The sequence below is a fragment of the Myotis yumanensis genome, unplaced genomic scaffold (genome assembly GCF_028538775.1).
Source record: "Myotis yumanensis isolate MYYU_CA2020_CCGP unplaced genomic scaffold, mMyoYum1.0.hap1 SCAF_20, whole genome shotgun sequence".
Classification (NCBI taxonomy): Eukaryota; Metazoa; Chordata; class Mammalia; order Chiroptera; family Vespertilionidae; genus Myotis; species Myotis yumanensis.
In genome coordinates this window covers 7,787,748-7,814,959 of record NW_027223771.1, presented here as the reverse complement: position 1 = coordinate 7,814,959, position 27,212 = coordinate 7,787,748, and the positions used below count along the sequence as shown (strand labels likewise).

General features: G+C 46.9%; 1 protein-coding gene across 6 annotated transcripts in view; it reads right to left on the bottom strand.

Annotated features, from left to right (window-relative positions):
- MEF2A (myocyte enhancer factor 2A) overlaps positions 1 to 27,212 on the bottom strand; it is a 59,602-nt gene that overhangs the window by 10,788 nt on the left and 21,602 nt on the right. For 3 of the 6 annotated variants that reach the window (XM_070400535.1, XM_070400538.1, XM_070400536.1), the window contains 6 exons: positions 21,586 to 21,777; positions 16,748 to 16,951; positions 8,837 to 8,974; positions 6,301 to 6,520; positions 5,232 to 5,291; positions 1,190 to 1,377 (listed from right to left, as the gene is read on the bottom strand). In XM_070400535.1, the coding sequence (XP_070256636.1) occupies positions 1,190 to 1,377; positions 5,232 to 5,291; positions 6,301 to 6,520; positions 8,837 to 8,974; positions 16,748 to 16,951; positions 21,586 to 21,639 (864 nt within the window). In that variant the 5' untranslated portion in view covers positions 21,640 to 21,777. Of the gene's footprint in view, positions 1 to 1,189; positions 1,378 to 5,231; positions 5,292 to 6,300; positions 6,521 to 8,836; positions 8,975 to 9,037; positions 9,170 to 16,747; positions 16,952 to 21,585; positions 21,778 to 27,212 lie in introns of all 6 variants that reach the window. The other 3 variants (XM_070400537.1, XM_070400539.1, XM_070400540.1) reach the window with 2 other exon arrangements.

The window sequence follows — 27,212 nt, the reverse complement described above, 5'->3', positions numbered from 1 at the left end:
TTGTCTGTACACAGACAATCCCCCAGGGCCAGGTTCAAAGGCCTGTCTCCCCAACTCTATCTACCCTTCTGGCTGCACCTGCACACAGGCTCCTGCCACAGGGTTTGAGGGGCTCCGGCCGGCCGGCCGGCGGGGCTCAGTGGCATCTGGATGGAAAGCCCTCCCCTTTGCTTTAGGACTTCGTGTCTGGGCCCTGGCTCTTCCTCCCCTCCACCAGCCCAGGGCAGCTCCTGGGCGAATGAGCTGATGCTGGGACGTGTGGGCGCCCACCCACACTAGTGACCCCGATGCAGGATCTCTCATTCCGAAGCCTCAGAGGGCGCCGTCAGCGGCCACCCAGCCCCGAGGACACCTGGGTGCTGGCAGGCAGCCGCCACAGCATCGCTGGAAAGCCTGCGCGTACAACGTCTTTCTACAGAGACGGGGGGACGGACACCCTCTCTGCTCCCAGACCCCGGGTTCAGAAGTGAGCGAGGCTGGGACTGTAGACACCGCCAGCGGCTGGGCCGGGGAGACCGTATTCTTCATAGACTCAAATGGGAAGGGTTTTTTTGAGAAGAAATAAACAAAAAACTTACTGGCAGAATAACTCATTCACGTTTTTATGCATTCTTCCCTGTTCCACCACAGCTTTCCTTGGCGTGTAGAACTTTCTAACAAATAGTGTTTCCTCACAGAAAGCAGGCACAGTAGGTGACTAAAAGGAGGCCCTCCACGGAGAAAAATAACCTCTCCCTATTGAGCTTTGATTTAAATCGCCATTACCAGGTTCACTCCTGGTTCTCCATGCTCTCATCTCTGCACTTAAAATTGACTTGTTCCTTCAAATGTTAACTTCACATAGAAATAGTCATTAGGAACAAGTCTAGATTCTAGGGAAATATGAACATTATAAAGAAAACACAGACCGAGCCCGGCTGGCGTGGCTCAGTGGTTGAGCATCCACCCAGGAACCAGGAGTTCAGGGTTCCAGTCCCCGTCAGGGCACATGCCCGGGTTGCGGGCTCGATCCCCAGTAGGGGGCGTGCAGGAGGCAGCTGATCCATGATTCTCATTATTGATGTTTCTCCCCCTCCCCCTTCCTCTCTGAAATCAATTAAAAATATTTTTTTTTTAAAAAAGGAAATATAGGCCGAGTGTGTGTAGAATTCGTGCCCTAAAGGACAAAGCTGAGGGAAGAGTGACGTACCAGGGGAGGCATCATGCCTTTGCTGGACGGAGGGATGACGACGCGAAGGTCCGGTTTTCGACTGTTCATGCCAAGACTGCCGCCACCTGGAGGGGGGGGAGACTTTGTAGGCATCACTTTGCCTAAGCTATTCGCACCGGTGGTTCCAATTAAATTTGGAGAAGCTCTCGAGTTTACAAAGCCATTCCCTGGAAAAAAGAAACATCGCTCATTAACAAACAGTCATCCACTTACTTGGGTGTGAATATGCAGCAAGCTTTCCCCAGTTCTCATTTCAAATGAGTTCTGTAAGGAAACTCATTGGTAGCTCACCGTGTACCTTTGAACATTTTTAAAATAAGCAGAGGAACTTGACCAAAGTGTGACATAGATGTAATGCTTAAGCTCAACGTACTACTATATTTCACAAACTAGAACAAATATTCCAAAAATATACATGGAACCACAAAAGGCCACGAATAGCCACTGCAATCCTGAGAAAGGAAACACAGCAGAGGTATCACGCTACCTGGTCTCAACTAGGATACCAGGCTGTAGGAGTCCAAGCAGCATGGCACTGGCATAAGAGCTGACATGGGGCGCATGGAACAGTAGAGACCCCCCCACAGGTGCGGGCCTAGGTGGTCAATGAGTCCATAACAGAGGAGGCAAGAACACGCAATGGAGTAAAGGCAGCCTATTTGGTGAGTGGTATTGGGAAAACTGGACAGACACATGCAAAAACATTAAACTAGACGCCAGCTTACACCACACACAACGCTGACCAAAAAAGAAAACATTCGGAACAGTGACCTCCAAGTTCCTGGGAGGCTGAACGGCCCCCAATTCTCTGCTGGACTTGGCGTTGGCACAACTGTAGCAACATCTCAGCTCCCACACAGAGCTACCTGCATGATGTGGCAGTAAACCTTTACACCCGATTATGTGTGGAACACGCAGGGGGAGGGCACAGGAAAGAGGAAATCTACATGGTCTTCACGCAGCTTTTCCTCGACTGCCCAGGAGCAGGAGCAGGCACACTACCGAGGTGGGAGAGGGCGAAAGCACACACTAAGGGCGAAAGCACACACTAGGGGAGGAAGCACACACTAGGGGCGGAAGCACACACTAGGGGTGCAAGCACACACTAGGGGCGCAAGCACACACTAGGGGCGCAAGCACACACTACGGGCGCGCACGGAGCTTAGTAGGAGACAGACAGCTAGGCCCGCGCAGGCCTGGGGCTGTGGGAATGGCTCCGCGCAGGCTGCATGGACAGTGACAGAAGGCAGGCGTCAGGAAAAGGTGGGGACGGAAGGGACAGATAGCGGAGTCCACGGCTGCTCCATGACCATCACAGGAAACGGCAGCTGTGTTTGCTCTGCTCCTTCCCTCCAGCAGAGAGCAAGACAGACAACTTTACAATCCGCCACAGATAAGTGCACGCACACGCGCCCATGGGAGACCTGCGAGGACCAGCCCCTCAGTGTGTGCCACGCGCTGACAGGGCCCGAACCCTCCTCTCGCCCGAGAGCACCCTGAGAGAGGCCGCGGCAGTGAGGAGGTGAGACACATGTGCAGCCGCACGGGTGTTCGTCACTAAGAGCTGGGAGCTGGTGATGGGGCTGCTTTAATTCATCAGCGCTTCTTGTGTGAAACAGAAACATCATTTATAGCCGCTTAAAACGTATAGAGCGTCTGGCTGTTCAGGAAACATTTCAGGAACAGTATGTAAGGAATGGGGTCAACTGACAAACGGCTACATCAGTTCTGAAATTAAACATATATATAACTAGTAAGAGATGGAGTAAGTTCTTGAAGGCAAATGGAAGAAAACGGGCGCTTCAATACATCTGCTTGTAATACAGAGCTTGAGAAAGCCGTGTCACTCATTTATGAGACACTAAAAAGCGATGCTTTGCCAACAGGACGGAATCCGCCTCGTTGGCTCCGAACCAGCCTGTTTCTAAGGGACAAAGCGGGCGGTGAGCTGGTGCGAGGACTGGCGCATCTCCTCCAGCTGTCACTCAGGACCTCAGGGTTCCTCCCGCCCCCCACTCGCACCCCCACCCGGGCCTCTGGCTCCTCCAGAACTCGGCCTCGTGGCCCCAGCCGCAGTGTCTGTGCGACTTCGCCTGCTGTGGGTTTCGGGGACCCTCAGGGGCTGTCCCCTGCCGCCTGCTCCCCTCACCCTGAGGGGGACATACTGGGCCCCGGCCGCCGCTCCTCTCCGCGCCCAGCGAGCCGTTTCCTGCCTCTGTGGCTGCAGAAGCAGGGCTGGTAGGAAAAGTCTCCCTCAGCCACCCCAGCGGGCAGAGCTCGGCTGTGAGTCGGGCAGAGACGACCGCCAAGCAAGGCATCTGGGCAGGAAACACTTATCAAATCCTTTCGGTCACAGACAGGACGGGTTACTAGGAACCAGAACGCCGGGTTAACACGAACAGTGAGCTCAGCAGCCTTTCCTTCACGAAGTAAGGGCGCGATGTCTTTTCTCAATCTCTCTGATCGCGCTTGGGAGATGCTTATTTCCTTGCTGTGCGCTCCAGTCTGAAGGGTCAAGTCCTCTCAAACATTAGAAGGCGATACAAAGAGGTGATTCAGAAGAACGTTATCAAGAAGCGCTAGTTCCCCTTCCCCCGTGGACGCTCTGAGGCCGTTCGGCTGGACAGGGCGGCTGGTACCCGGGGGTCCAGGTAGGAGAGAGAAAGGGATGGGAGAGCGCAGGGGACGGGAGGGAGACGGGGACGGGAGATGCCCCTAGGTGCCCCATTCCTCTCTGAAATCAATAAAAATATATTTACAAAAACTACAAAGAAAACAAGACCCACCCAGTAAAGTGAACACTGAATGCAGTGGGAATGGCTGCTCCAGCCTCAGGCAGCTGGAGGTAAAGGGAGAGCAAGATGAAGGGGGGGGTAGTAGCGGATGAAAGTGCAGATGAAACGCTGACGTGCACACAGGTACACAGAGATGAAAGGCTGTAAATATTTGGAAAGACACATCCAAGTGTGAGAGCCCCGACGGATAATTGGTGAGGCCTTTATGAATTTTTGCACATTAATTATCTATTTAAACAGATCCTACAACTGGTCTTACCTGTTTAATTCCAGTTAAATGGCACTTAACACGGTGGCAGATGTAATTGGGCATTTATTCCGACATCAGGTCGCTATGTTTGTCGCTTGTCTTACTAATGAGCCTGTTTATTTCTCTTCAGCGTAAATCAAGTTATTCAGCATCTCGTCGTTTACTTGAGGAGAAGCTGGTTCCGTTTGTGTGAATGAGTGGGAGGCGTGGGAACTGTCCCTAGAAGTCTCCCGGGCCCACAGCAGTGCTAAGGCTTTTATTCTCAGGTCACTAGGACGGTAACCACAGATCAGAGACCAGGAAGCCTTAGTAGGACGGCAACCCAGAGGCACACAGCTGTCCTTGGAACTCGGGCACACGTGCCGTACTGTCATGGTAAGATCAGTCTCTCTTCACCAGCCGCCTGGGCGGGGCGGACACACTGTGACAAGGGTTTAAGGGTTTAAGTCCCCTTGGGAGGGTCCCTAAGTGAGAAACCAGCGTGGCTGCGACCACGCCACCATGCGAGTGTCCTGCCGTGACCACCAGCGCCCGCGGACCCGCTGCTCCCTCCTCTGTGCCTGAAGCAGCCGCCACTGCCTCCCCGCAGCTCCCCGCCCACATCTCCCGCTGTCAGATGGACCGGTGGTCTGTTAGTCTAATCTTGGGAGAAGAGATGCTACAGAAAGCTTCTCCTTAACGGTGTTGATGTAAAAGTTGTACTGTGGCGACTGAGACTTTAGAAAAGAACGATGCCTGCTGGGAGGGGGCTCTCCACAAGTAACTGAATATCTGAACTCCAGGCCAAGGTGTGAGGAATAAAGCAGGGAGTTTCCAGGAAACATGTGAGGCAGAGGAAGGCGTGCCCTCAGGGAGAAACCAAGTCTACAAGGGAATGCCACCACCCCTTCCCCCATCGGCAGAGCCCGTGGGAGGGACCGTTCCCTTCACCACAGCCGGCAGGTGCCCACAGAGCGCGAGCGCAGGATCCACTCACCGACGGGGCTGCTCCCAGCTCCATTGGGCACCGTGAGGTCCGACGAGCTCAGCATCCCACCTGGGAGGGAGAGAGGACACGGGGTGAATAGGAACCGGCCTCCTTAGCAGCATATGAAGGAAGTGCACGGAGGTGGCCTGGCTCCACGCCTAAGGGACACCAGGCCAGTCTGAATGTGGCATTGATGGGTAACGTACATAGGTTAAGTTACAGGCCATCACTCCCTAAACGGTAACTCATAAGTAAGGATAAAAATAACAACCACCATAATATAACCACAATATAAATGATACATTAATCAATAATAACGCTAGGGAAGCTGTGCCGCACACTCGCAGCTGCCGGCCTGCTCTGCCCGCCCTGCACACCAGCTCGCTGCCGGGCCCTGCGTGTGCCTGCCTTGCGGGTGTCAGTGCTCGCTGCTGGGTGAGCAGTGCTCGGGGAGGCGCGCATCCACTGAGGGCGGCCGGCAGTGCACTGCGAACCCTGCCGAGTAATGAACACATTCGGGCAGGGAGAGATGCAAAAGCACCAACTCCAGTCAGTTACGTCCGTTCCGCCATTTTCAGCATGAATGGCCCAGACAACTTTAAATCTCTGCTCACGATGTCCTGCCCGTCCAAGCACGGCTGTCCCGTGAGGAAGGCTGACAGTGGCGGGTGGTATATACTGCTCCCCTGGACCTGGCGCAGTGCCAGAGCCACAGCAGATTGTCAAAAACACTTCAGCCCGGCCGGCATGGCTCAGGGGTTAAGCATGAACCAGGAGGTCGAGGTTTGATTCCTGCTCAGGGCAGATACCTGGCTCCATCCCCAGTAGGGGGTGTGCAGGAGGCAGCCGATCCATGATTCTCATCATTGATGTTTCTCTCCCTCCCTCCCTCTCCCTTCCTCTCTGAGGTCAATAACAATATATTTTTTAAAATACTTTAAAAGAAAGCCAGTTATTGTTTATTAAAACAATAATACTAAGAGCAGCAGCATTAAGAACTGCTTAGAGTAGCAATTTAGTTTGGGTTTTTTTTTACCCTTTTTGATAAAGAGCTGCCAGCACAGCCGGCACTACCTACCCGCACTGCCGGTGCTGGGCGGCCGCTGCGGGGCGCCGGGGGACACGGTCCTGTGCAGCGCGGCCTGCGGCGGCGAGAGCATGCCCGAGTCCGCCAGCGCGGAGCCGGCTGCCAGCGCCGGGGACACCAGGGCGTTCCCGGGGTTGGTGTAGGACAGAGCGTTCGGGCTGCTCACGGGGACCGTGACGGACATGGAGAAGTTCTGAGGCGGCAGCCCAGGCTGTAAAGAAAGAACAAGAAGAGAAGCTGTCAGTTTCATGTCCACCTATGTAAACGCATTCACTTATGAACTTCACTAACTCACTAGTTATTAAAAGCAGAGGATGGGGACAGATCCTTATAAATCTTCAACTCGCAGGTGTAAGCGCTTTCCTTTAGAATTATATTTAAACAGGAATATGTTTCACACGAACCTTTTCCATTTTTTATGTATTAATACATATATTCTGACATAATGTATGTGTTATATATTTCAAACATTCAGAGATGAAAAAGTCAACCTAATGTTAAAGTACTGTGGTCAAATTTAGACATTACAAAATATATCGTGTTACCAAGTTAAGCATAAATCATCACTTTAATGAAACCAGTTTAGTAACATTACATTTCTATTGGGAGATTCCCATTATAATAAAAAGGGCAAAGTGTGTAGAAATATTATAAACTTAATACATAGAATTTCAGACATTATAAATAGCCCTGGAATGATTTAATTGACTGACATTCTTAATGGACAAAACTAAAAACAATTAAGTTACATATGTAGCACAAAGCAATCCGAGGGTAACGAAAGGGAAAAAATAATCTAAACAATAAAATTAACACTGACAAGCTCTCTCTAAATTGTCTGATGATTAAATTATAACTATTATCAATGCTATCTTCCTTCCCTCCAAACAGTCCACACCCCCTTTAAAGTATTTTCTGTTTTCCTCCTTCATTCCTGCATAGACCATTTTCAACGGATGTGTTAACCATGATAAATAACAATCCTTTTTATAATTTAAATGAGAGAAAAACCTTTCCTCTTCAGACTTTTTAAAAGTGATTTGCAAAGTAAGGAAACACTGCTAATTCAAAGTTGGAAGAATACAGTTTATATATTCTATTCAATAGTGTATTTCAGGTAGAAAATTATAAGTCATTAACAGACACAAAACAATGGACATAAGATTTAAAATTTTTTCCAAGGTAAACACTTTTATTTACACAATATTTTTTGCAGCTTAACATTAACTGCAGGGTCACCAACATCCCTATGAGGTCAGAAGGAATTTTATTTTTTTGTTTGCTATTGTTTTGTTTTTAAAGACAACGATGGTATTAGCACAAAAATATGTCCTTAAGTCTATCTTTCATGAGTGGCGTGTACAGTAATAGGACTGCTCTGAAGAAATAACCCATGATGCATACTTCAGGGCATAGTTTTAAGAGCGTTAACTCTGACGGTGAAATAAATATCAGCATCAGAACCAACGTGTCCCGTGAGGCCTACACAACACTCACAGCGTTTGAAACTCAGATTCACAACAGCTGCCGTGAGGAGCTCTTGCCAACGGGGCTTCCAATGAGAACTCTTTGAAGAGCTGTCCAAGGAGCATGAGCTCAAAGAAAGACCGTTTCCTTATGGTTGGAGGCGTGAGCGTGGACAGTTCTGAACGACTATTCACTCTGCAACCAGGTTAAGAAGCTGCTTCTTAAACTGAAATAGAGCCGGGGCTCCCTTCCCCGGTGCCCACAGGCTCAGCAAAGCACAGATGTTGTTGCCAAGTGGTTTGAAGACATTTACAAAGAGCCAAGCAGTGAGCAGCTACGATCACAGCAACTACACAACACGAGGAAAAATAATTTTGAGCCCCACCAGCGGGGCTCAGTGGTTGAGCGTCAACCCGTGAACCAGGAGGTCATAGTTCAATTCCTGGTCAGGGCACATGCCGGGGTTGCGGGCTCCATCCCCAGTGTGGGGCGTGCAACAGGCAGCCAATCCATGATTCTCTCTCATCATTGATGTTTCTCCCTCTCCCTTCCTCTCTGAAATCAATAAAAATATATTGTAATAATAATTCTGAAACAGCCAATTTTTTAATAAATCTAACCACTTTATACCCCATAGTCTCAAGATCTATTTAAAGTGCATGAAATGTTTTTTTTAAGTCCTAGGAGGGAGAGGACAGTCATCTGCACCCTATAGTTAAAATCGCTGAAATTTAGAGCTGACGAGACCTTAAACATGATGTGAGGCAACCCACTCCTTTACAGAGAAGGAAACTGGAATCCAGGATGTGGTAGGTGCCCCACCCACAGGTACAGGGCGCAGTGGGAAGCGAGCCTGATTAGAACGTTTCTCCTCACGTCTATGTTTAAGGCACTGAACATGTATGATGAGATTTCAGCAATTTTGACCTAAAGTTCTATAAAGTAAAATACGCTTTTTTTTCTCCTCCTACTTATCACTGCCGTCACTGAAAATAAACAAGACGTGTGGTCAGTCTCTTCATGCACAAGTTAAAAGCACAAACCAGACGGTAGTACTCACTGCGATTTTATGATTCCGCATCATATTATCAAACTCCTCATTAATTTTTTTATACTTCTCTTCTGTATGTGGCGTTAGCACATAGGAAGTATCGGGGTCTGGGCTGTCGCACCCTCGGTGCTCCTTCTTGTTCAGAGCCTAGACGATGAAGTTAACAAAAAGGATCAACACATCACAAGTAGAGGCGAGGGAAGTACTTACAGGGCCTCGTTTGAACATAAAATCCCCCTCTTCATTTAGTTTGCTGAATCTGTCCTCCGAGAGTGGACTGTGCTCAAAGTAATCGTCAGCATCGGGGCTCTCACAACCATTAAGGCCTTTCTTTCTTAACGTCTGAAACACAATTGGAAAGTTCACACACACAGGATACTGACGTGCCGCGAGGTTTTCTGTAACGTCGACTACGAGCACACAGGAGCCACTGGCATGGTCTCACGTGATCACATGGACTTGGTTCCTCGGTGAGGCAGAAGCAAAATCCATGTTCCCTCTGCACCCCAACAGCAAAGGAGTGTTTGTGTGGGCTCTTCCTTTCCGAACTTGCAAGGGAATACTGACCCATGGCCACTGCTCTCCAGCCTCGGCCCACCCTGATGAGAGCCTCACCCCCATATGATCATGAGGACGCCCCGAGAAGTTAGGATGGTACCTTAAAAAAATGGACATTTCAGCCACTTCATCTACTGACTGTGCTCTGAGAGTTTATCCTAATCCCCAGGGAGAATCACGTCAGCACAATATCCCCAAAATTTCCTTCTTAATCTGCTCTGAAATACGACCATTTTCCTACCTAACTTTGAAGTATACAAACTCAAATACTTATTTAATATATGACAGTAACGACTCCCTATATGGAATGAACGTATTAGCGCCCTTACATCTTTTTAAAATTTGTAAAAATAAGCAACTCAGCATTATCTCCCCGGCTCTTTCCATAGCACTTCATGGGTTAACTTAATCCACTCAGGTGACTTCCTGGAGAATTTTCTCGAATGTCAGCAAGTATCCCTGCACCAAAATGACTTTTCTTCTTCTTATTATTAATATAGTGAAAATACTCTGCACAGCTGGGTTTCTGCTTTTAAATTTTTTTAATGAAAAATCATCATGAAATGATTTGTCCAGTATTTAAAACCAAGGGCTTGACAATCTATGGAATACTAACTTACTTCTAGACGGTCTGTTTTTAAAAGTCCTCGTGGGTCTTATTTTACAGAATTCCTGGGTCCAACAACTTAAGTAGCTTTGAGATTTGTTGATTTCCCAGCCAACCAAAGGGAAGCTTTAGGAAGGTGAAATTTTCCAGGTAAGCCTACCTCCCAGAGTTCATTTAACTAGGAAAGGGTTTGATCCATAGACCAGCACTAGATAAGTTCATTCATAAATAATTATTTAAATTTGATTGAGGAATCTTTTAAATTAATCCATCGTAACAGATTTTGGCCTCCTTTAAAACATGACTTACAATAACTGTGAATGCCACTTTGACTCCTCTTTTCTTGGAAGAAGTAAAAAGTAATCGCACAATACATTAAGATTTGTGACTTTTTTCTTAGTTTCTCTGAAGTAGTTATTTTACGATTTCACTTCACTAAATGTGATTTTCTTTTCATGCTTAAAGAACCATCAAAAATCATTAGTACAGATATATTAGCGTCTCAAACTACTCGGTATGTGCTAGGAGCCCCACGCACAAGGCCCGACACCCACCAGTCTCCGACCACAGATCCAGCACACCCTGCAGCTGGTCCCAGCACCGGCCTGAGCCCTCGGGGCTGCGGTCTCACTCAGCACAGGGACCGGTGCGCTTGGCCATAAAAGGTCCTGTTGTTTGGAACCCAGGATGAGGACAGGCGCCCTCCCCCCGCAGCGCCCGCCCTGCCAGAGCCTGCGAGCCGCTATCGCAGGAAGGTGTTAACACTCAGAACTCTGCTCCGAGGAGCTCCAGGCCCGCACCGCCCTGACACAGAACACACAGCAGGTGCCTCCGCACATGTCATCATGAGGCGGCCGCCTTCTCCCGGCCCCACGTCCCCGGACAGCTCCCTCCTCTTCCTCAGCCTTCCGAGTAGACGACGCACAGTCCTGCGCTTTCACTAACAGCGATCACCTAGTGCGTGTCTCTTTGAACACCTTTTGTTACAAAGAAACATGGCCTGTTTAGCAGTTACACCCAGTGTTCACTGCACAACGGTGGGGTCGGCCTGCCCGCTCTCCGGGCCGGCGGTCCTGGAGGGAATGCGAGCCGCTATCAGCCGCAGATAAGGACCTAATGTGCCTGCCGGGAGCCACTGCGTCCTTATCCCCGAGCACTGAGGACCCGCTACCTAAAAAGGCCTTTTCCGTCTCCTTATCGTGACCACACAGCCCACAGCGAGGGCTCCGGGCAGGCCGGGTGCTAACAAGTGGAATGCTGTGATCTGCGAGGCCAGGCGAGGCGGAGAAGACACAGGCCGGCCTGGGCTCCACGGCTCCCGGGAGCCGCCAGCTGCCTGGTCGGCAGGGCCAGGCCTGAGAAGCTGCGTGTTTAACTCCTGCCTAAGAGAATGAGCATGTTCCTTAGTGTGTGCCCCGTTCTGGGCTGGTAACTGTCAAATCCCACTCCACAGGAACGGGGCCTCCGCGCTCAGAAGTGAAACTACGGGCCTGCAAGTACTCAGAGGTGTCGGCCCGGCGTTAACTGCCCGGGCAGCTCAGAGTACATCCCTCCACGCTCCCGCCACCCACCCTCGCCCTCCCTTCCCCCAGGCAGCTGAGCAGCGCATGCTCCCTGGGTGCCGGCTGAGTGGGGAATTAGATGGAGCACAAGGTACAAATGAGCACGTGTGAAATAACAGAATAATGTCCTAAGTCGCAAGGAACTTAAACTCTTAGAATTTTTTTAATGAGAAAAGTTCTCCCTTTCCCCATTTTTAATAATTGTTCTCAATTTTGAAAGACACTTATGTTTCCTAGACAAGTTGAAAATACATAAAAACATTTAATTTTTTTTTTATTTTAATTGTGAAGAAAAGTACATCAAGCCCGGCCGGCGTGGCTCAGTGGTTGAGCATCGACCTATGAACCAGGAGGTCATGGTTCGATTCCCTGGTCAGGGCACATGCCCGGGTTGCAGGCTCGATCCCCAATAGGGGGCGTGCAAGAGGCAGCCAATCAGTGATTTCAGAGAGGAAGGGAGAGGGAGAAAGAGAAACATCAGTGATGAGAGAGAATCATGGATCGGCTGCCTCCTGCACGCCCCCTATTGGGGATCGAGCCCGAAACCCAGACATGTGCCCTGACTGGGAATTGAACCATGACCTCCTGGTTCATGGGTCGACCCTCAACCACTGGGCCACGCCTGTTGGGCCGTATGTACATTTTTGCATAGTCTACACATCTGCACACATCTCTCTAAAGTATTTGAGTGAAGCTGTTAGTTCATAAAATGTCCTTCAGTTGGACCAGGCGATGCCACACTGTTTCCCAGCAGCTGTATCAGCGGACATGTCCCACCTGCGTTGCTCTCATGACTAAGACAGTAAAGCACACGTCGTATCTACTGGCCATGTGGGTTTTCTCTTGTGTGAAGTGCCTGTCAAGTCCTTTGCCAAGTTTTCTCCTGAGCTGTTTCTCTTCCTTATTGCTTTAGAGCCATTGTTTATTTGTAATCAACACAAGTCCTTTGCTAACTGTATGCGCTGTAGAAACCTTTCCCCATGCTTCGGCATGTTTTTTTTAATACTTGTCTTTGGATGAAAATGGTTCTTAATTTTAATAAAGTCGAATGTCCCCACTTTCTCCTTTACAGTTTTCCCTGATGGCAGTAATTTTTATGTCTTGGATAAGATGCTTTCCCTTCCTCAACATGATGCACACATTTTCCTATTTATCTTCTAAGAAGTCTGATCATTTTGCCTTTCCCAGTGCGGGTTACACTTTCCGTGAAGGTGGCTTTTCCCAGAGCACACGGCTGGCTGCGTAGGCGCTGCAGTGTGTGTGTGTGTGGGGGGGGGGGGGGGGGGGGGTCCGGGAGGCACAGACTGCCTGACAGCAGAAGCACCCGGACTTTTCCTTCAGGACACAGCCTGCACCCCACTTACTCTCCCTTCCCCAAGTGAGACCCACTCTTCTTCCTACACCTCAGCATTACTAACAACCTATGGAATTAAGAGATGAGAGAACAGTCTATTTTCAAAAGCTGTAAACCTCTTTAAAATGCTCAACCATGTGGCTCAGTGGTTGAGGCTGGACCCATGAACCAGGAGGTCACGGTTCAATTCCCAAGGGCCATGGGACAAATGTCAAATGCCACAGCCTGGTGTTCAAGGCGCTCTCCCCATCAACCGTCTCCACCTGCCCCTTCCTTACCCGATCACTCCCCTACACAAACCTACTCCACACTAGGGTGCGCCCGGCCGGCCTGGCTCAGTGGGGGAGTGTCCACCTATGAACCAGGAGGTCACAGTTCGATTCCCAATCAGGGCACATGCCAGGTTGTGGGCTTGATCCCCAGTGTGGGGCGTGGAGGAGGCAGCCGATCCATGATTCTCTCTCATCGTTGATGTTTCTCTCTCCCTCTCCCTTCCTCTCTGACATCAATAAAAATATTCTTTTTAAAAATTGGAAGGTGGATAAATGAGTGTCGTGTCTTTCTCACTATCTGTTTATCCCAACACCAACAGCTTTAGAATGTATTTAGCACAGCGCTCCCAGACAACATACAGATCCAACTCCACAGGCACAACACACGTGTCCTCACGCTGCAGACCATGCAGGTGCGGCTAACAACACAGGACTCCCGCCCTTTCTCTTCACAGTGCGTCCCAAAGGGCTGGTGTGTAGGACACATGGAAATGCATCTACAGTTGACTCCACTTTAATAGTCAGCGCTCTGCCAAAGGACATTCAGGTAAAACCCTGCCGATTGTAGAGACGAACAAATGTGCACCCGGAAATGGGTGAATTCAGCTTGAGGCCTTAGGAGAGCTGCTTGCCAGGTTCCCAGTCAGTTACACTTGACCATATTGCATAAGGACACACACTAGAGCCGGCCGCTTATAACGGTTTATATGCTTCCATTTCATGCTACACGAGAAGGCTAAAGAGTCTAGACCACCGCACACCAACGCGTTAGAAGCTCGTGGATATAAAATCCTCAGCTGGAAAAAGCTGATCTCAGTGCGTTATCCAACTCGGGCAGGAGGAACGGGCACTGGCTTCAGCTGGAGCTCTCCAATAACACCACGGCAGAGCCCACGCTCACAGGAGCCCGTTACTGTTGTCCAATGAGCAAATGGACATCAGAAAGAGGGCTTGCAATGACTACAGCTGTTTGAAAGGGAGCTCGGAAAACGGGAAATACTTACAATCGCATTCTAAAAATATCTTTAAGTGAGATATCTGTAAAGCGCTGTGAAGTGTCTGGGCCCTAGGCAGCTCGATATGAGGATTTGTCATTTCTCTTATCTGGTGAACTCGGGGTGGCTCAGAGTCAGTGCTGCATGAGCATAAGCCAGGGCCACGGCTGACAGAAGGATTCAGACGTGTGCGCACTGCTAGTGTGGCCAAGTTGTGGCACCTTCTATGTGGAAGAACATCTTACAGGTGCACCCACCGCTGTCTGAAACACAGGCGACCTCAGAAAGGCATTAACACACAGCAAAGGAGAAGCAAGCCTGAGCATGCATTCTACCACAGCAAATGAGTCCCTTATCATCAACTGTCTCCTACCCTCTGCATTTATGAACTTCATAAAAACCTGCTGGTAAGAGTTATGTTCCCTCTACGAATTCCAACTCTAAAGAAAATATCAGAATCCCAGTGGGAACCTGGGCTGCAAAAGTTCTCCTTCCTATTGAAGCAGACGTAGCAACACAGGAGACGGCTGAGAAGTGCTGAGACCTGCTCCCCGACACTCGGACACAGAGATGGAGACGGAGTGTCTCCTGGAAGCTCTGGGGGGACCGAGTGAGACCGTATTCTTCCTGGTCTCTGAGGAGGCACACGCTGCCTGTGCAACGCACGCTCGACTTCTGGGGCCCAGAGCGACACTGCTGCCCCCGCCACAGAGCAGAGAATCAGGTCAGAAGGTGGCCGCGCCTTCCACGGGAAACCAGCTCCGACATCTATTTGCTGACAGTATTACAGACAACTCTGTTTTTTTGGTTGACTTAAGGCACTGCAACCTTGTATAAGAAATCGAGATTTTAAAAAGAAGATATCATTTTAAACTAGATACACAGGGATCATCCCCATTTCAAGAAAATCCACTTATGAAATCTCTGTTAAATCGAACCCGAATGGTGATCTCCTCATTTACAAAGTTATGACTCAAAATTCATTGTGTTTCTATAAAGGGAAAAGGCTGCTGCATAGTTCGAGCTGGATGTAAGTGATGAGATGGACCAAAAATGCTCAGTGATATACAGTAATTTACAGTGAAGGGGGCGTGGCCAACGACGTCACCACGCAGTTTAAGCAAAGCGCTCAACAAGCGCCAAACAAAAGCGTCAGACACTGTCAGGGCGGCTCCCGAGTGAGCCACTGAATACAACCCGGCAGATCAAGCAGCAGAGACGAGTCCTCGCTGTAATTATGCTGCACTTTTCCTTCTATTTTCAAACAATTAACTGCTTTAAAAGTAACAGAAGGGCTCTTTTAATACAAGAAGGAGAATTTTTTTTTTTTTTTTGGCAGTCACAATTACTGTGAAAAAAGGAATGGCTAAGGCAGAGAAATATAGAAAAAACGTATAGATCTCATTGTCAGATCTATAATATAATCTGTGGCAGCAAATAGATTCCTACACAATAAAGTATCTTCACCTAAATTTCAATTATTTGAATGGGATCTAGATTGGAGCTTCATTCCTTCTTTTAGAGTTGGTTGTGATCATTTCACATGGTTTCAGTACTTTCACCAAGGAAATACCTAATTTATTGAAATCATTTTCTAATATTATGAGATTAAGCCAAAGTGTCTCTCTTTTCAAGGAGTAAAATAAATATGAATAAAAATAAAGCAAAATCTCCAAATATAACAAATAAGACAAAAGTAAAGACTGAGCTAACTGTAAATGCCATTAGGAACACACACGGGACGCTAGCTTTCATGAGAAGAGTTTGCAAGGGGAAGCATGCTGGTCCTCCTTTTTCAAGGCTTTGTTTTAAAACACCATTTCTGAATAGAGAGAAATCGTTCTAAAAACAATCCCGTCTCTTTCCTTCCCGCCAATGAGGTTGGCGGAATGACGATACGGACGGGCAGCAGATGGAGGAGAATGGGCCATCCTTCCCCCACAACTAAAGCGCTATTAGCAAAAGAGAAATCGTATCGACATCCCTTCCTTTCACTTCATTAATGGTTAGAGTTGTGGGCAATCACTGACATAATCACACAATTAAGACATTAAAGCTGTAACTCAGAGTGATAATCGTTTCTTAGAATATTAACTTAAAAACAGGGGACGTGCTACATGATGCCGGGTCTATGGTACCACAGCCTCGTTTCTTGTGTCTCCATGAGTAGGACACGGTTATAGCCGAAGTGGTTCATCCCATGCAACAACTAGATCCTCCCAAGAAATGATCCAGCCCGGCTGGTGTGGCTCCGTGGTTGAGCATCGACCTATGAACCAGGAGGTCACAGTTCCATTCCCGGTCAGGGCACAGGCCCGGGTTACGGGCTCGACCCCTGGGGGGCGTGCCGGAGGCAGCCAATCAATGATTTCTCTCATCACTGGTGTTTATCTCTCTCTCCGTCCCCCTCCCTCTCTGAAATCAATAGAAATATATTTAAAAACAAAGAAATGACTCAGAGACAAGATGTACCTATGACTGATCGGTATCTGGGATACAGAAAGCATCTAACAGTCACAGCCGTTACAGGAAAGACGCGGTGACGCCTGCGGTGAGGCGGAGGGGCCGTTACCTCGACGATGTCCGAGTTGGTGCGGCTCTCGTGCGGCTCGTTGTACTCGGTGTACTTGAGCAGCACCTTGTCCATGTCGGTGCTGGCGTACTGGAACAGCTTGTTGGAGCTGTTGAAGATGATGAGCGCGATCTCGCAGTCACAGAGCACGCTGAGCTCATAGGCTTTCTTCATCAGCCCGAACTTCCTCTTCGTAAAGGTGACCTAGGCAGGCAAAGGGGAAAAGGCCTTTTTTATTAAAAGCTTTAGTAGTCGCCCTGCCGGGGTGGCTCAGCGGTTGAGTGTCGACCCAGGAACCGAGAGGTCACGGTTCGATTCCCAGTCGGGGCACAGGCCCGGGTTGCGGGCTCCATCCCCAGTGGGGGGTGTGCAGGAGGCAGCTGATCCATGATGTTTCTCTCTCATCGATGTTTTTCTCTCTCCATCCCTCTCCCTTCCTCTCTTTCTAAAAATAAATTAAAAACATTTGTAAAAAGCATTAGTAGTACTTGAATATAGGCTCCCTGAAAATGAGTCTTCTTAATGCTGAGTCCGAGTTTGAAGATGGAAAAGGTTCCTAGCTTCACGCCCCCCACGAGCCTCTACCTCCCCATCTGCCATAGTGCGACAGTCCCGAGTGGATCTGGTATCTCCGTGGGCTCTGGTAAGGCAGCCTCCCAGGGGCTACTGCTTTACCCCTGGCCCTGTTCTCCTGCAGAAGGCAAAGGACCACAGAAGGAAACAGGTGCCAGTGGCCCCTGACCGTCTGGCTTTAAGTGGTTCCCACCAGAAACCCCCAGTCCTCCCTCCAGGAACCCCTCGTCACTCGACTCTTCCCCCCACAACTGCACTGAGCACACCTGACCTAACGCGGCCTCTCCCAGGCCCTCGTGTCGCACCCACTGAAACGCACAGCCCAGGACCAGCCGCTCCCTCATGTCCTCTCAGCGTTCTTCCCATCCCTGCAGGCCTCTCCAACAGGGACCCATCTTTGTTCAGCCTGGAAGATCCGTCCTTTTTGCTCCCCAGTCTCTTCTAAATTATTTTTCCCTCCTTCCCCTTCAAAAACCCCAGGTACTCTAAGCTCACACCATGGCATTTATACCACCCACCCCCCGTGGCAGGCACCCAGCGAGCCCCGGCCCTCTCCCTCGCACACTGATGGGCATCACCTACCCACCTCTGCCTAGCCCGGCTCGTATTCTGTCTCTGGTGACTCAGCTTGGGGGGGGGGGGGGGGGGGGGGAGATCACTGCAAACACCGTGGCCTCTCAGTTCCTGCGTCTCCCAACGCCAGATGGTCAGCCTCTACCACACGCCAAGTGCCCGCTCCTGAAGGCGCCTGTAACTCCGCCCCCAGCAATCAGCTCCCCCGTTCCGCTCCGCCGGCCCCTCTCCAGCTGTCCCACGTGTGCTGTGTCTCCAGAAACTCCTTCACCTTTACCAACCCCCGTTACTCATCTCACCACGCTGGTACCGTCTGTCCTCTGCAGATCCCATGGTCCATCACTATTTTCTCTCCCTGCAAACACAACTTCCTCCCTCTTCCCTCTTCATATAGTTGCCTGCAGAGCCCCGCCCAGGGGCCGACCCCCATTCTTATACCCATGATCCCTGCGTCTCTGTCCAAGTAGCTCACACTCCTGGGCGCGCACACACACACACACACACACACACACACGCACACACAACCACTTGGTGTTTCTAAACTGAAGATCACAGACCTCAACCAACCCTCAGTGTTGCCTGGCAACCAGGACTTGGTGTGTCTGACGGGCCCGTTCTCCCAGTCAGCTACTTCCTACCTCCCTCCCTCCAATCCCCTCTCCGCTGAGGAAACAGAAATGGGCGGGAGCTCTCTCATCTCCCTTCTCATCCCAAGTCCGTCCGTTCAAACGCTTCATGTACCTTCCCACGCCCTCCCGTCTCTGCTGTTGGTGATGGCACTTCCGCTCCTTTTCCTTCCCGTACACTCCAGGCTCCTCCCGACCAGTGGCCCCGTCCTCTCCTGACCCCGCCCTGCTCCTCAGGTGCCGCCCCTTCTTGCCCTACCCCGAGTGCACATGCCTGATAGAAACACCTATACAGTGGGGCCTTGACTTACGAGTGTCCCGACTAACGAGTTTTTCGAGATACGAGCCGTCTCTTGGTGATTTTTTGCTTTGAGTTTCGAGCTAAAATTCGGGTTACGAGCCAGCTTCCGATACCCCACCGCTAGTTGGCGCAGCGAACGTCACAGTGAACGCCACAGCATCAGCCCAGCATCACGTGTCTCACTCGTTCACTTTTTGATTTGACATACGAGTGATGTGAGTTACGAGCTCCGTCACAGAACGAATTAAACTCGTAAGTCAAGGCCCCACTGTACCTTCTCCAATCTCATGCCACCCATTCGCCTCAACCTGCTGCCCTCAGACTCCATTCCCCGTGATCCATGAAGACTTGTTAACATCCCCATATCCTTCCGTTTATGTGACTGAAGTCAGTGGTCACTTTTGTTCACAACTTAGTCTATATCTCAGCGAGGCTCCAGAACACGCCCGCTCCGCCCCCCCCACCCCGCACCCCCCACCACAGTCCCGGGGCCTGTTCCTGCCGTTCCTTCCTAGGGCGTCACCTCTGGCTTTCAGCACTTACAAGGCTTACTCAAGGGCAATCAACAGTCTGCAGACACAGAGCAAGCATCAGAAGCACAGCCGACCTGCTGGAATCAGCCCTAGGCGGTGTTGCTCAGTGGGTAGAGCATCGGCCTGAGGACTGAAGGGCCTTGGTTCGATTCCAGTTGAGGACATGTACCTCAGTTGCAGGCTCAATCAGGGCACGTGAGGGAGGCAACTAAGAGATGTGTCTCTCTCACATCGATGTTTCTCTCTTTCCTCCCTTCCACTCTAAAAATCAATAAAAATAAAAAGAGATGTTGGAATTATCGGACCAGCAATTCAAAACAGCTATGATTACCAAACTAAGGCTCTCATGGAAAAAGTAGACAGCATGCAGCAACAGGTAAGCAGAGAGGTGGAAATTCTTTTCCTAAAAAATTCTTTTTAAATGCTGGCAATAAAAACACTAACATAAATGATTGTCTTTGATGGGTCCATCAGCAGGATGCAACTAATGAGGGAGAAACCTCCGAGCTTGAGGCCATGTCAACAGAAGCTGTAAATAGCAGCAAGAGAAGAAAGAGAAATAACAGAAGAAATATTTGAATCACAACATTTGAGAATTTCCCCAAATGAATGTTAAGACACCGAACCACAGATCCGGGAAGCTCAAAGAACACCAAGCAAAATAAATGCGAACAACAAACAAACAAAATCCCCTCCAAACCCAGAAACGACAGCAAGGCAAATGATATATAAGCTACAAAAATCAAAGATAAGAATAACCTGAAAGGAGCCAGAGGGGAAAAAAGCACCTTATCACTGAGTGTAAATTAAGAGCTGCATCCAGGTTCTCCTCAGACACACGCAATGCGGACGAGCACACGGATACGCTTCAAGTGTCGGAGGGCGGGGGAGGACCCACCAACCTGAAATGCTGTAGCTTGAGAAATTGTACTTTAAAAGAAATAAGACCTTCTCAGACAAACACAAATTGTTGTGCACAAGCAAAACACAGTTTGTTATTGTATTATTATTTATTACTAGTGGCCCGCTGCATGAAATTTGTGTATGGGAGAGGGGGTCCCTCAGCCCGGCCTGCATCCTCTCCAATCTGGGACCCCTCGGGGGATGTCCAACTGCCGGTTTAGGCCCAATCCCAACCGGCAGTCGAACAACCCTCTTGCAATCCGGGCTCCTAACCGCTCGCCTGCCTGCCTGATCACCCCTAACCACCTCTGCCTGCCTGATTGCCCCTAACTGCTCCCCTGCCAGCCTGATTGCTCCTAACCACCTCTGCCTCAGCGCTGCACCAGGGGCCCAGGATTCCCTCCTCTAGTCGGCCACAGGCACCCAGGACCCAGGCTTCCCTCCCTCTGGCTGGCCACAGGCACCCGGGACTGCGAGGTATACAGTTTTTCTCTCTCTCCTGAGCCACAGCTGCAGGTGCTGGCACTAGGACCACAGGCAGGGGGCTTTGTCAGGAAGGACGTCCAGAAGATGTCCAGTCTAATTAGCATATTACCCTTTTATTAGTAGAGATTTACTGAAGGCCCAATGCATGAAATTCGTGCAAGAGTAGGCCTTTCTTCCCCCGGCTACCAGCATCGGCTTCCCTCTGGCACCCAGGACCTGGGCTTCACCTGGGACCCGGGCTTCCCTTGCAGCCCGGCTTCGACCAGAAGGACATCTGGTCTAATTAGCATATTATGCTTTTATTATTCAAACAACTGTAAACCTACTTTTGCCCACCCGGTACATAAATGATGCAGAATATTTGTGATAACAAGAGTTGTAAAAAAATATGATTATTTTTTGGTTAACCTGAAAATTTAACTGACCAGAACACATTCACTGATAGCAGTAGTTAACTTAAGAATTACCTACATATGAAAATAGAGGTGATAATTTTAAATGATCAATATGTAGGATACTAATAATGAAATGTACAGAATAATAAATATATTATGAAAAATGTACACAATTAGTGTACATAAAATCACTGCACGGATTTTACTTTTTTTCTTTCAGCCTATGTTTTTGTAATTAACACATATGATTTCTGAAATAAAATGTTTCCTTAAAGCACATGATAAAATGCCAAAACTTTCTGATTGCTAAAATATGTAATTTAGTCTAAAACTAAAAATATTTAGACTTAAAATTATGTGTAAGAAAAATCCAACGTTTATCCTACACTCCTTTTTAAAGAAAAAATATGTACATCTGTTAAATAGATAAATTAAGACGTTCATTTACCTGCCGGTTCCTTTCATCCATTATGCGTGTGATTTGTATTTTCTTCCGCCCCATTTTCGGTCACCTTTCCTCCCTTCTGTTCCAAATATTTAATTCAAAAATTATTTTTCTTCAATAGCCTAATGCATCATACACGGCTTCTGTTACTGCAGCTTCTAGTCCCAGGGCTACCGCTGAAATTTTCTGTAAGATCTAAAAGAAAACACAAATTCGAAAATTTAGGTTCTATAGATTTGCAAATCATGACAATGCTGTACCAATTTCAAACCTGTTTTGATGCTGCATGCGGACGGGAGTATGAGTTGCATTTCTGGTCACATTAACCAGTAAGTAATAAGGTGAAGCCCTTCCTCCCAGGCCGGGCCCTGGCCGGGGCACGTGCGGGAGGCAGCCCATCGATGTGTTTCTCTCACATCGATGTTTCTCTCTGTCTCTCCCCCTCTCTTCCACTCTCCCTAAAAATCAATGGAAAAATATCCTCAGGTGAGGATTAACAAAAAATAAAAAAAGTTGAAGCCCTGTTCACTCGACCCCTAAAATATCTCTTAAGTCTTTTTGTACCTCCAGTCCTGGCTACAAGCGTGCGACTGTGAACTCTTGAGTTTTTCCTCCAGGCTTGTGACTATAGCAACAAGAGCCAAGACTTAGGAGATTTTTCTGTGTGCCAGGCGCTTTTCTAAATACCGGATACGTTTTCATTCATTCAACCCTAACTGCAATCTTCTGAGTCATTTGATAGCTAGGATTACTGAAACACAGAGATAGTATGTAACGTGTCCAGGGTCACACAGTAAGAGGCATAGCATAGAATATGAACAGAAGGAGTCTAGCTCCAGAGCTTCTCCTCTTAAACATTATCAAATACCCTCAAAGGCTTCTGATGGCTAACAATCTGATAACTCCAATCTGCTTTTACAAACTTCCTGCAAACTGCCACCGACACCAGCAAAAGTACGATTTGTCAACCCACAAAGACACTCTACTTCCCTAATAATATGCACTTACTGTAATGCTTTTCTGTTGGCTATTTAATGAACCCTCATCCATCGGAACGGCATTTCCCTGATGAAGCCAAAATCAATGCCCCCGTAGAATCAACCCAGCGCCCTGCTCGGTGGGTGTGGCCTATGAGCCCCATGTCCATTTTCCTCTGACTCTGGGTCATTCAAAAACTAGGATTTTCTATTCCCTTTGTCTCTCTAGTGGAATGACTGGCCATGATATAATTTGTCATGTTGTGAATGACAGTTGTGTGAAAACCTAGTGCTTTCAAAACTTGCATGATAAAAATACTTTTGGAGGGATGGGGCGCAAATACTAGGACATTGATAAATTCACAGACCAAATGCTATATAATTCCACTTACATGAGGTATTTAGAGCTGTCAAATGCACAGAGACAGAAACAGTAAACAGGCAGTTGCCAGGGTCCGGAGGGAGGGGGTGGAAGTTAGGGCCAATGGGTGCAGGGTTTCAGTAGGAGATGATGGAGCGGCTCTGCAGATGATGGTGGCGATCCTCGCTCGGCAATGGGCAGCTACTTAATGCCACTGACTGTGCACTTCAACTGGCTAAAGTGGCAAAGATCACTTCACTACACTTTCAAAAAATACAATACTCTAAAAAGTATGCATGCACCTTTAAAATAATTGCAGGAGTATTATTAAACTCCTTTAATACAAGGAGTTTTAGTAGAAATAGCAACATTTAAAACCTACCTTGAAAACTAAAACTCATGTTTAACGAACACCACTGGGCACTTTTTTGCCCATAGAGAAAGTAATTTATCTTACCGTAGGGGGCAAAAATGAGTCTAATTAAATGCCAGGCCTATCACTGTATTCAGGCAAAATTAATACAGTAAAAAATCAGTTTAAACTGAACTCTCAGGTAACTGAATTATTTTTTGTAGAATGTCATTTAAAAAAATCAGGAACTAGAGTTTAAGCAAGATTCCCAATATGGGTTCTGTTGTCTTTATTTGCAAGATACCAGAATCTAGCACTCAAATTCAGACCAAGTCATTCTAATACTGATTATAGATGTTCAGTCTTTTACAATCAATTTTGTTTACTGTTTTAAAGAACCTGTGGTTTAAGTACATCAATATTTTAAGAGCACGGACTTTAAACAGAAGGTGAACTTTACTTCAACTTGGCCCTTATTAAGTAAACACCACTCTTTGAGGTCGCTCATCAGAACACACCATTTGGATGATTCTAATAATCAACTACCTGTTAAATTTTATCAAAAGCTACTAAAATAAACTTTCTAATAAAGTAACTATGTACAGTCAACAACTGAATGCTTTTAACAAACAAACAGGCATCTATCATGAGAAAATCTATAAGGATTCATTCCTTCTTTAAAAGAGAGGAACTTAAGAATTCAATTTTGGTCACATTAAACTTGAGATGGTCATGGATCAGGCAACTGGAAATGTCAAGTAGGAAGCTAGACATAAGGCTCAGACATCAGCGCTAAAGATACACTTTGGGGAATCTTGGGCATCTTGATGACATTAATATTGGAGGGAAAATGTGCCCACCTTGGGGTAAAATATAAAATGAAAAGGAAGTAAGCAACAGGGAACAAAACATTTAGTATTGTCTTTGAAAATCAGTCACTCAAAACTATCCTCTAGAGCAGTGATGGCGAACCTTCTGAGCTCGGCGTGTCAGCATTTTGAAAAACCCTAACTTAACTCTGGTGCCGTGTCACATATAGACATTTTTTATCTTTGCGACCATAGTAAAACAAAGACTTATATTTTTGATATTTATTTTATATATTTAAATGCCATTTAACAAAGAAAAATCAACCAAAAAAATGAGTTCACGTGTCACCTCTGACACGCATGTCATAGGTTCGCCATCACTGCTCTAGACTGAAGGTTCTTAAATGATTTGATCCACATTTAAAATATTTTTTCAAAAAGAAACCTAAATTTCAGCTTCCCTTGAAAAATATTCCACTTTCAAAAATTCTAAGGAAATAAGACAATGACAAATATATGTAAATGGATGTTCATCCAGTGCGATCCACATAGGAACCACAAGGGCAAATAGCATGTAAGCACAGGGATAACCTGTCTGTGTCATAAAATATGGCAGACAGTGTTTCCAGATTTGGTTGTAATGTAAAGAATCTAAAAAACAAAACAAAAAACTAAGGATTTTCTCAAAGGAAACCATACTATGGCAAATCCTAACCAAATGACTAAAATAATCATTTGAAAAAGTCTTTTGAGCAGTCCAAATGAACAGAAAATTTACATAAGGGGGTACAGTGTAACATCAGACTTTGTCAAAAACTAAGCAAGTGGACATAAAAGACAGACACACAGAGAAGGCAATAAAACAAACAAACAAACAAACAAAACTAGGTGAGTTATTTCAGAAACTATTTCACAACATATTACCAGAAATAAAGAGGGACATTTCAAGACAGTGGACCCAATTCATCAAGAAGACATTAAAAAAAAAAACACTAAATATGCATGCACCTAATTATAGAGTTTCAAATTCCATGAGCCAAGAAGTAAAAGGAGAAACAGACCAGCCCATAATCAGTGCTGAAGATTCCCATACTGCTCACTCAGCAGTTACTGGAATAATCGGAAATCAGAAGGGATAAGTCTTGAAACACTCTATCAACCAATGTGACCAAGTTAACATTTCTAGAAAACTCCACTCAACAACTGCAGAATGTTTAATGCACACCAAACAGTCACTAACGCAGACAACATCCTGCACTTATAACAAATACACAAGTATGTTCTTGGACTACAACAGAATTAAATTAGAAGCCTACAGAGAAAAATACCCATAAGAGGTCAACTCTCCCCAAACTGGCCTGTAAGATAAAAACATTCATAATCAAAATGCCATCAGGCATTTTTGTAGAGAATGACCAGCTGATTCTAAAATACATGAAGAGAAATGGAAAGAACCTAGAATAGAAAAACTTAGAAATAGAAGAACAAAATTGGAGGATTTATACCATTTGCTTTTAAGACTCACCATAAAGCTACAGTATAATCAAGACAATACAGTGTTGTCATTAAGGACAGATTTATAGATTAATAAGAACAGAACAGAGTCCTGAAATACACCCACATATAATGGGCAACTGATTTTCAACAAAGATGCCGAAGTAATTCAACAGGGGACTATATTAGCTTCTCAAAAGTGTTACATTTGCAAAGAAATAAATCGCATCCCTTACCTCACACCATATAAAAAAAATTAACTCAAAATGGATCACAGACCTAAAACAGAAGCCCAAAACAGTTCCAAGACATGAAAGAAAAAAAAGGTTAGAAAAATTTTTGCCCAATCTCTGTGCCAACTCCTCCCATTTCTACTCCAAATTAGGGCAGAAGTATAGGGGGAAATCCCTAATCGGAAGCTGTTGAGTCAACATATGAATCTATTCAAAAGAAAAGAGCATTCATTTCCCATCTAAGTTCTCAGAGTAACTCGTAAGCAAGTAGTTATGAACTCACGCATCACCCTCAGAGCCATGGAAAGCCTGTCATGAAGAATGAGACACTGGCGACACCCTGGAGCTTAGTTAGGGAAGGAAGCCTCGTAACTTCCTAACGCTTAAGCATGACCCAGAACAGAGCAGCTGCAGTTACGCACAGAGCCATCAGCAAGGCTCAGAGAGGGCCAGAGTTCTGAGCAACGGGCAAGAGAGTTCTGAGGCCAAGTGCTCCCTCCAGTGCTCCACCTCCCATCATTCCGTTTTGAGCAGTTAGTGACTTAGGAGAAATGTCGATAAGATGAAAAAGAAAGAAAATGAACATTCAGAGATTGACACAAGACCAACCAAGGATTCTATTTTAAAGTGTGAATGAGACATCCTTAGCCCCATCCTGCCTGGACATATATAAGTTTTGGTCTGAAGGATACTTTGCTTCGACTGAAAAACAATGCCTGTTCTCCATGTTCTCCTAAACTGAAAGATATAAGAATACACTGTTCTTCCAAGTTTAACAATAAAAATATAAAGCTACAAGAAACTGATATCAGAATAGTGTATTCTAACAAGGAACTCATTTTCTAAATTTATAAAAGTACTTTCTAACATATTCAAGGAAAAAATTAGACCTTATGTTAAATAGCAAAACTATTCTTACAATGACAAGAACGACGACGAAAAGTCTTAAGTACCTTTCCCAAGGTTTTTACTGACATAACCAGGCTTAATCAACGAGATCGAATATTTGAAATGTTAATGCTAACTTATTATAACATTCCAGAAATACCCCCTGCTAACACTTTCCAAAATTCCACTCTTTTAAAATAGTCTAGCCCTAACCAGTTTGGCTCAGTGGATAGAGCGTCGGCCTGCAGACTCAAGGGTCCCAGGTTCGATTCCGGTCAAGGGCATGTACCTTGGTTGCAAGCACATCCCCAGTGGGGAGTGTGCAGGGGGCGGCTGATCAATGTTTCTCTCTCATCGATGTTTCTAGCTCTCTATCCCTCTCCCTTCCTCTCTGTAAAAAAAATCAATAAAATATATTTTTAAAAAAATAGTCTAATGTCGATGTAGTTTTTCCCCTATTAAAAACAAAAAGGTAGACTTCAGATGAGGGTTCACTCATGAAAACTTCTGAGTAAG